Below are 10,412 nucleotides of genomic sequence, written 5' to 3' on the forward strand. Positions count from 1 at the left end.
GGAGCACGTGTGCGTGGGCGCGGCGGCGCACAGAGACACACACAGACACACACACACACGCGCACGCCGTGTACTCACGCCTCCACGCGGCCGCACACGGAGCACGTGTGCGTGGGCGCGGCGGCGCACAGAGACACACACAGACACACACACACACGCGCACGCCGTGTACTCACGCCTCCACGCGGCCGCACACGGAGCACGTGTGCGTGGGCGCGGCGGCGCACAGAGACACACACAGACACACACACACACGCGCACGCCGTGTACTCACGCCTCCACGCGGCCGCACACGGAGCACGTGTGCGTGGGCGCGGCGGCGCACAGAGACACACACAGACACACACACACACGCGCACGCCGTGTACTCACGCCTCCACGCGGCCGCACACGGAGCACGTGTGCGTGGGCGCGGCGGCGCCGTGCGCGCGCGCCACGTGGTCGGCGCACACGGCCGCGCGCGACCAGCCCAGCCCGCACCGCGAGCAGCGCCACCTGGGGGGGTCATATATAATGTGGGAGCAGCGCCATTTGTGGGGGATCATATATAGTGTGGGAGTAGCGCCATCTGTGGGGGGGCATATATAGTGTGGGAGCAGCGCCATCTGTGGGGGGATCATATATAGTGTGGGAGTAGCGCCATCTGTGGGGGATCATATATAGTGTGGGAGTAGCGCCATCTGTGGGGGGTCACATAGATTGGGAGAGCAGCGCCATCTATGGATGGTCACAGTGTGGATACAGCCATCTGTGTGTGGTCATATAACACGTGGTTCAATAAGTCCCGAGACTAAGTACTAAAAAAAGGTCTTTTTTATAAAATTAATTTTTATTCATCAACATAGTCTCCTCCAAGAGCGATACAGTCCCTCCAACGCTTTTCTAACTTTTCTATCCCATGTGTGTAGAACGATTTGTCTTTGGCTTCAAAATAAGCCTTCGTTGCTGCGATAACTTCACTATTTGAGTCAAATTTCTTACCCTGAAGCATTTTTTTGAGGTCTGCAAACAGCCAGTAATCGCTGGGGGCCAAGTCTGGCGAATAAGGGGGATGAGGAAGCAATTCGAAGCCCAATTCGTTAATTTTGGCCATCGTTCTCACAGACTTGTGACAAGGCGCGTTGTCCTGGTGAAACACCACTTTCTTTTTGTTCATGTGAGGCCGTTTATCCGCAATTTCGTACTTCAATCGCTCCAATAAGCACATGTAATAAAATAAAATAAAAAATAAAAAGAGCCTTTATTCAGACTTGGTTTACATAATAAATCATAAATACTATACTATAACATAATAATAAACTTAAACCGTATTTCTACTGAACATATATCGATAACTTTAACACTTAATATTATAACATAGTGATTTCTTGAGTTTTATTTTTCGTTAATTTTTGCCTCGACAACCTTGTCTGTTTGCCTATTTTAGGCAAAGGCCTCCTCCAATTGCCTCCACATCTGTCTGTCACGAGCTTTTCTTGTCCATGTGTTACCTGCCACAGCTTTGATTTCATCGACCCATCTTTGGAAAGGTCTACCCCTCTTTCTTTTCATGTAACCTGTATACCAGTTCATTAGTGTTTTGCTCCATTTTTCGTGGCCTCTGACAGTGTGCCCAGCCCACCTCCATTTGAGTTTCTTGATGATGACAGTAACATTATTGGTTTTTGTATAATTCTTTATTGTTGTGGTTCTTATTTTGTCTGACAACTTTTTCCCCATCATGCTTCTATTCATGGCATTCTGGCAAGTTTCCAACTTTTTAGTTTGAGCTTTAGTCAGAGACCAAGTTTGGCAACCGTATGTAAGTATTGGTACAATGCAGGTGTTAAATAGTTTTCTCTTTATGGCCATGCTTATTTCTTCATTTTTAAATATTTCCCTTAGGCTCCAGAATCTCTTCCAAGCATTCCCTATGCGTTTTTCCACTTCTTTCGATGTCAGGTCTTTTAAGGAAATAATTTGGCCCAGATATACATATTCGTCTACATATTCAATTGCGTTGCCCAAGACGTAGATAGGTTCTTCTGTCCCATTTGTCATGACTTTGGTTTTCTGAGTGTTCATATTCAATCCCACTTTCCGACTTTCTCTATCCAGGTCATTTATCATTCCCTCGAGATCGTCCTTTGTTTGGGCGAAGATTATAATGTCATCTGCGAATCGCAAATGTGACAGATTTTCTCCATTTATTGTTATACCACTTTGTTCCCAGTTTAGTTGCCGAAAAATCTCTTCCAGAACTGCCGTAAAGAGTTTAGGTGAAACAGGGTCACCCTGACGGACACCTCTTCCTATCTTAATTTCTTTTCCTTCTTTTTCTAGCCTTATCTTTGCTTTACTATTAGTATAAATGTTTCTCAATATTCTGATGTATTTCTTTTCAACTCCTTGATTCTTAAGTGCTTTCCAAATAGCTTCGTGTTCTAGTGAGTCGAAGGCCTTACTGTAGTCTACAAAGCAACAATAAAAAGTGGTGTTATATTCTCTGCTCTTTTCAATGATTTGTTTGACTACATAGACGTGATCTAAAGTTGAGTAGCCACTTCTGAATCCTGCCTGCTCCCTTGGTTGGTTCTCATCTAGCACTTTAGTTATTCGGCTGAGAATGACTTTAGCAAATACCTTGTAGATATTGGTTATAAGACTAATGGGTCTGTAATTGTTTATGTCGTCTTTGCTCCCTTTCTTATGCAGTAATATTATTGTTGACGATGTCCATCACATGTAATAGTCACTATTTATATTTTGCCCCTTTTCAAGGTAGTCGATGAAAAGTATTCCATGCGCATCCCAAAATAAAGACGCCATAACCTTACCGGCCGATTTCTGAATCTTTGGACGCTTCGGGCGGCTTTCACCAGCCGCTCTCCACTCCGCTGCCTGCCGATTGGATTCCGGAGTGAAATGGTATATCCAGGTTTCATCCATTGTTACATACCGACGTAAAAAATCCTTTTTATTATGATTTGCCAAATTTTTATGTAAAATAGTGAAAACACTACCAGTTGAAATCTTCACTATCTCGGCTATCTCTCGCACTTGTACCTTCCGATCTTCCAATACGATTTTGAGGACTTGGTTAATATTTTGTTGAGTCACTGCTTCATTTGGACGACCTGAGCGTTCCCCATCATTGGTGTCCATGCGACCGCGTTTGAAGTCGGCATACCACCGACAAATGGTTGCTTTAGAGGGAGCTGATCCTGCATAACATTTTACAAGCCATTGCTGTGCTTCAACGGTATTTTTTCCCATTAAAAAACAATATTTTATCAACACGCGAAACTCATTTTTTTCCATTGTATCGAAATTACAACCGTAGCGTCACTTAAATGTTTCAAAATCAATAATTTTATTGTTCCATTTTTTAAAATTTGACACATATTCTTGTATTGATAGCCAGTACTTTTTAAAAATCAAAAGAGTTTTTAATATATGCCCCATTTCCAGGTTAGTCTCGGGACTTATTGAACGATCTAGTACATGATAGGTCATAATAAATAGCAGAGGAAAATCGCAATCACAAATTACTTCATTCAAGTACTCTTTAAGAGAACTTTGATATCGTCATTTTAAAAATTGTTAATTAATTAACGTAAAGCTATAGATATCTGCACGGATGTTAAGCGCTGACATTCGACCTGCGATGAAACGAATTTTCGATCCCTTTGGCGTTCTATTTTCGCTGTGTGGTTACGGCAGTTAAGAATATAGCCAGCCCCCATCTTCCTGTCGGTGTCGTAAGAAACGATTGAGGGAACACAGTTCCACTACAACCTTGGAACTTATAAAGCCAACCGATGACGGAATAACCATCCAACTGCTGGCTTTAAAATACACAGGCCGAAAACGGGCAGCAGCGTCTTCGGTGCGACGAAGCCAGCCCTGCGGTCGCCAACCCGCCTGCCCAGCCCGGTGACTATGGGCAAAACACATGAGTTGGCGCCATAACGTCTGGCGCGAACTTGGGGAGGCCTATGTCCAGCAGCGGGCTGCGATACGCTGAAGTAACAATGAGTAGTCAAAACCATCACTCGTGCACCTTTCATGATTATTTCGCGGTAAAGCTTTAGATTAGGATTGTGGGCGGAAGGGGTGAGGGTGGGGAACGCTACCCCCGGTACCACTGTCACACTTCGAAGCCCCATGGATATGGAGATATCCATGGTTAAAGTTTTGAGATTAGAAAAAGAATTTCGTAGCTTTCACACGTTATTTTCACATTTCACAAGCGTTTTTTTTTCACATTTCACACGTTATTTTCACATTTCATACGTTATTTTCACAAGTTATTTTCAAACAGTAGTACGTAAAAACGATCTCGACTACAAGATCAACAAACGATACAACTTATATCACTTATGCTCCGTTCCGTAGCTTTCACATGTTATTTTCACATTTCGTACATGATTTTAACATTTCACACGTTAATTTAACGTTTTCACACGGTTTTTTTAGCAATCACTTTAATATATTTTTATTTTTACTTATTTATTATCATATAAAATAAAATGAAATAAATATTTTTCGTATATAACAGTAAATAAATAAAAATAAAATATATTTAAGTAAACAACATAACATGAAAGAAGGCTGTATGGTCTTAGACATTTGCCTTTTACAGTTATTTAGACAAAAAAATGAATTTATGCTTACATTGCTTTGGAGAGAAACGATAAGTGCCGCGCCATTTTTTTTTAAAGCATCTTTATCTTAGTCATTAAACATCAGTTGTATCGTTTGTTAAAAAACCGTGTGAAAACAATAATTTAACGTATAAAATGTTAATATCCAGTGCGAAATGTGAATAGAACATCTGAAAGCTACGGAACTAAGCATGGTTACCGCAAGTTGTATCGTTTGTTGATCTTGGAGTCGAGATCGTTTTTACGTACTCCTGTTCGAAAATAACTTATTAAAGTTGCGAAACGGCACATGTATTGCACTGCCCGCAGCGCCGGAGCTAAGGTAAAGTCAGACGCGGAGTTCAAAAGTATTATAATAGCTTTAAATTGTTCCTCTAATCTCAAAACTTTAACCATGGAAATCTCCATAACCACGGGGTTTCCAAGTGTGGCAGTGTTACCTAGTATAGCTCCCCATACACCCTCCGCCCTCCACCTCCAAAAACCCCATAATTCGATTTTACTTAGCCTAAAGCTTAGCCTTGTTTCGCTCAAAGTCCGTGCCGATAAATGTATTCATCGTTACAGGTTAGAGCATCACCCACCGCACTCGATGTCTCCTCCGGTGCGCGGCGAGCGCGTGGTTGTCTCTGCAACGGATACGACACACGCTACACTCCGCACTGCCAGCAGACTGGAACACACCCAATATTTTATTTTTTTTACTCAACGGGTAATGGTTTCACTACTAGGCTTCGGATTTGAGACACACTGGGGGGAGTAGGTTGAGTGAGGACGTGACTCACCCGGTCGTGCTCACTGGGTGACTCGTTCTGCCTTCACTTGAGGGGAGGGGGGGGGGAGGGGAGTAGGGTGGTACACTCACCGGGTCGTGCTTGCGCATGTGGTCCAGCAGCTTGCAGCGGTGGTTGAAGCCGACCGCGCAGTCGTAACAGCGGTACTGGTGCCGCGTGAACGACTCGCTCTGGAGTGCCTGCTGGCGCTCCGCCTCCACCTTAGGGGGGGGGGGGGTGGAGGGAGTAAAGTCCAAATATATTTTATTATATACATGTCCAAACTAGAATTTTTTTAACAAAACTTTTACTGAGTAATATAACTATTCAGTTTCAAAGCAATATAATTTAAATTCTTAAATAATTAGTATTAAGTTCATTCCTATTTTTAAATTGTAATGATACTATCACAGACGAGTTAACTTTTAAATGTTGTCGTACGTGGAATTCTGGAGAAGCGTACATTACAGAAACTATTTAGGCAGTCAGGTTGGTGACAAATTACTCTGTTAATGCTTCTATCACCAAGTTCTTAATAATTTTGGTTGTAAAGCTTCACATCCTTCTCATCTGCAATATAGAAGAAGACACCAGCAGTTTTTTATTTTATTTTATTTTATTTTTTTATATCACTAGGTCGGCAAACAAGCGTACAGCTCACCTGATGGTAAGCGATTACCGTAGCTTATAGACGCCTGCAACACCAGAAGCATCGCAAGCGCGTTGCCGACCCAATCCCCAATCCCCCCAGGAGCTCTGGTCACCTTACTCACCAACAGGAACACAATACTGCTTGAAAACAGTATTATTTAGCTGTGATCTTCTGTAAGGTCGAGGTACTACCCCAGTCGGGCTGCTCCATATTTTGAGCAGGAAATTCCTGCTGTGCCCTAGCAGTGGAATACTTCTAGGTTCTTCAGTCTACTCAGAATCCCGGGTCTTCGGAGACCAGCTCACCTCGTCCCAGCTGAGTACCACCATGTGGAGGAGGTCACTGCTGACGTTCAGCTGCTGCAGCTTCTTGATCACCCTGGCATTTCTAACCACTCCCGGGGACTTCTCTCGCTTACCGGAACTGGTCACCTTATCTGTAAATTTTATACAACTAGGTCGGCAAACAAGTCCCCGGCTCGCTCACCTGATGGTAAGCGATTACCGTAGCTTATAACTATACTATGAGCATTGCAAGCGCGTTGCCGACCCAATCCCCCCCCCCCAGGAGCTCTGATCACCTTACTCACCAACAGGAACACAGCACTACTCGAAGGCAGTCTTATTTAGCTGTGATCTTCTGTAACTCAAAACCTACTAGTCAGATCTCGTTCAAATTGAAACGGTATCACACGACAAACACCAGATTTTGAATACAAATAGAATCATCAAAATTGATACACCCAGTAAAACCTTATAAGGCAACACATAAAAATGCAATGAAATCGAGAATCTCTTCATTTTTTGAAGTGGGTTAATAAAAAACATGCAGAAAAGATATATTTATTAACACAAATCTTCTAAATCCTTCTAGATCTTACCATTTCCACCAACTCTCCTCTTGACCTTGGACTTTCTCTTTTCTTCTTTGATGATGTTCAGGGGTTCATCGTCGGAATCGGCGAATTTCTCATCAGTCTTATTTTCATTTTCAATGGTATCATTTTTAATTGGATCTGTTTTCAGATCTATCTGAAAAAAAAAGTTTTAAGGTACATTTAATAAACTTAAAAACACAGAAATAATCTACGAAAATCATAAAAAATAATTTATTTCAAAGTGGGAGCAATACTAAAGGCCCTTGACATTTAGGAGCCTCGACCAATTTAGGCCCCCTAGCTTTAGAGGCCTCTAAGCATTAAAGGGACCCAAGCTAATACTCAGTTCCGCTTTTTTGATTCCTGGAATTAAAATACAGTTACGAAAGATTGTTTAAAAATGCAATTTTTGTAATAATTCTATAAGAAATATATCATCACAGCAGCCTTTCGCAGTCCACTACTGGACATAGGCCTCCACAATGTTTCATCAAAACTCATGTGTTTTGCCCATAGTCACCACGCTGGGCAGGCGGGTTGGTGACCGCAGGGCTGGCTTTGTCACACCGAAGACGCTACTGCCCATCTTCGGCCTGTGTGTTTCAGCCAGCAGTTTGATGGTTATCCCGCCATCGGTCGGCTTCATAAGTTCCAAGGTGGTAGTGGAACTGTGTTATCCTTTAGTCGCCTTTTACAACACCCACGGGAAGAGAGGGGGTGGCTATATTCTTTAATGCCGTCACCACACAGCATAATAAAAAATATAGTATAAGAAATATATGTACAATAAATATTTAAAACAACACATGTCTCTACGCTCACATATCTAAAATAAAATAAAAACTAGTACTTTTGGCAGTTTGTAGTGGCCCTGCTGTCTGCTACGAGGGTTGGAAATTCGATTACCGTCTAGTCTATTATTCATATTTATTTATATATCTATTACTAGCTGTGCCCGCGACTTCGTCCGCGTGGAATAGTGATTTTGGACAGCATATTTTCGACATATCTTCTGGTTTATTTTGGATGTCGGAATAGCTCTAATATTTTCTCTCTTACTTCAAAACCTTAGGACTTTCATACAAACTTCCAACCACCGTTTTACCCCCTTAGGGGTCGAATTTCGTAAAATCCGTTCTTAGCGGATGTTTACGTCTTATAAGGAGCCTACATGCCAAATTTCAAGTTTGTAAGTGTTATAGTTTTGGAGATTTCGTGATGAGTGAGTGACTTTTCGATTTTATATATATATAGATTACTATGCTATCGTAAAAAAAAAAAATATATATATAGCTGTAACAGTCGGCTGTCACAAACACAAGCATTAAGTTGCTTACCTTAGGAACAGACAACCGTTTGTATGTGTGTGTGTGTGTTACAGATATTTACTTATTAAAAACCCAAGACTCTCACCATCAAAGCCCCCTCCTTATCATCATCGTCATCATCAAACGAGTTCCCAACATCACTCAAGTCGTGACCGTCCTTATCTTCAACCTTGATAAACGTTAACAATGGAGTCTCTTGTCCACAATCTGGACTGTGTATTATTTCTTTCTTGCACTCAGATGTCTGAAGACTTGATAAAGACGTTAATGTCGTATGATGTAGCTGAAATATTAAACTTATATGAAATATATCACGACCCTTTATTTTATATAGTATGTTCTGTCACAGCACTGGTTTGTGACTGTTGCGCTGGTGGTGGCGGGTTCGCTCGCCGCACATGACAAACTTTTGTATTGGCCATACAGATGTTTACAGTGGTCTGGGTGTTTGTGCAGTTCTTGTGGATCTCCCCACCATGCCTCGGAGAGCACGTTAAGCTGTTGGTCTCGGTTGTTATCATGTAACCTGATAGCCATCGTCATCCCACATTGGAGCAGCGTGGTAGATTAAGCTCTGACCAGGCTGAAGCGATCTATATCAATATACAAATGTGCCACTGCAAATTTGCATGGGGGCCATTGGCATAGCCACGGTAGTGTAAGGTAGGACATTCGCCTTACTCTGACTTGAAGCTAATATTTGATATTTTAGTTATTAATAAGAAAATTTTATTTAGATTAGCTAAGTCCTCCGCAAGCTATTATTGAAGTAGTGTAGATAGTGAAAGGAATCAAAAGTTTATTTATTTTATACTTTATTGTACACCACAAATATATTACAAACAAAGCATAAAGATAGTTACAGACAGTGAAGTACAATGGGCGGACTTAAGGCTAATTAGCCATTTCTTCCAGACAACCCATACATAGAAAGGAAACTTATTATCTAAATTGGGTAGGTAGTGTAGTTGTATAATAAACTTACATACAAATGTCTACATTCTAATACTTATAATAAAATAAAGAATTTATTATTATTATTGTAGACAAAAAGAGAAATTTTAGAAAAAGTATTTAGTTTTCCTCTAACTATATTTATTTATTTGTTTTTACCCCATCTTTACAAAATTCTGGGTATGAGTTTAGAGCCTAATTCATTTGCTTCATTATGCTTTGCCAGATAATTTCTTTATTATGAGCAAATTATCAATTTAAAATGTCTGATAAAAACCGTTGCTAATTGATCTGGTTGACTTGGGTTGCTCTGGATTTGTTTGGACTACATTTACCATGATCAAATTGAAAAATCGAAATAAAGATTCAGCCTGTAACATCCCACAGTTGGGCAAAGGCCTCCTCTAACACGCTGTACCACTGCGGGTTGGTGGTGTAGAAATAAAATAAATTTGTGTGTTAATATTTACCATATAACTGACTAGGACGTCGTGAGCTTGTCGGACTTGATCCTTGAACCTTAAAAATTTCTTCAACAAAGCGCGACACTCCCAGCATAATTCTAAACGAGTTTTACAGTAGTTCTGTAAATTATTATGGTAATTAATTTCTATTTTAAATAAAATAAAAGCGTGCCTTCGTGGCATACCCACATATAATGGCCTAGTTTCAAAGTGGGAGTAAATGGCTAAAATAAATTTTAACATACGAAATTAATCGTAAATTTACTTACAATATTAATAAAACTGTAGAATAATTTTCTTTCATTTTCATCCACAGTTTTCAAGCTACGATTTATACTCAAACAGCCTTCACATGCATTTAAATTCATTGTTACACGATATTTCACTTAAAGTTAAATTTAATGATTTTTAAATAATTTACATAAAATTCACATATTTTTTGAATATTATTTGTTTATTTTCATTTATATCAATAAAACTGACAGGTGAAAAGCAATTCGTTCTAATTTTGTTGCCAGCTTTCATATATTATGTTGGTCAGGCACTTTCGTTCATTCTTAAAATAATATTAAAAAATAAATTTTCCCTTTAAAGTGATTAAATCAAAATAAGAACCCTATCATTTAATAAAATAAAAATACAGAGAAATTCAGTATGTGACGAGCATTATTATTATTGATTGATTTGTTTATTATTATTTGTTGAAGTTTTAACATAA

General features: G+C 40.3%; 1 protein-coding gene across 1 annotated transcript in view; it reads right to left on the reverse strand.

The window, feature by feature from the left end:
• The window catches only part of LOC123666120 (gastrula zinc finger protein XlCGF26.1-like), a 20,997-nt gene extending 10,805 nt beyond the window's left edge, over positions 1-10,192 (reverse strand). The window contains exons 1-8 of the mRNA XM_045600326.1: positions 9,964-10,192; positions 9,701-9,814; positions 8,362-8,559; positions 6,952-7,102; positions 6,377-6,507; positions 5,512-5,640; positions 5,231-5,319; positions 373-495 (exon numbers count right to left, since the gene is read on the reverse strand). Of these exons, the coding sequence (XP_045456282.1) occupies positions 373-495; positions 5,231-5,319; positions 5,512-5,640; positions 6,377-6,507; positions 6,952-7,102; positions 8,362-8,559; positions 9,701-9,814; positions 9,964-10,062 (1,034 nt within the window). The 5' untranslated portion in view covers positions 10,063-10,192. The remainder of the gene's footprint in view (positions 1-372; positions 496-5,230; positions 5,320-5,511; positions 5,641-6,376; positions 6,508-6,951; positions 7,103-8,361; positions 8,560-9,700; positions 9,815-9,963) is intronic.
• Positions 10,193-10,412: the final 220 nt, after the last annotated feature.

The sequence above is a fragment of the Melitaea cinxia genome, chromosome 25, assembly GCF_905220565.1.
Source record: "Melitaea cinxia chromosome 25, ilMelCinx1.1, whole genome shotgun sequence".
NCBI classification, from domain to species: Eukaryota; Metazoa; Arthropoda; class Insecta; order Lepidoptera; family Nymphalidae; genus Melitaea; species Melitaea cinxia.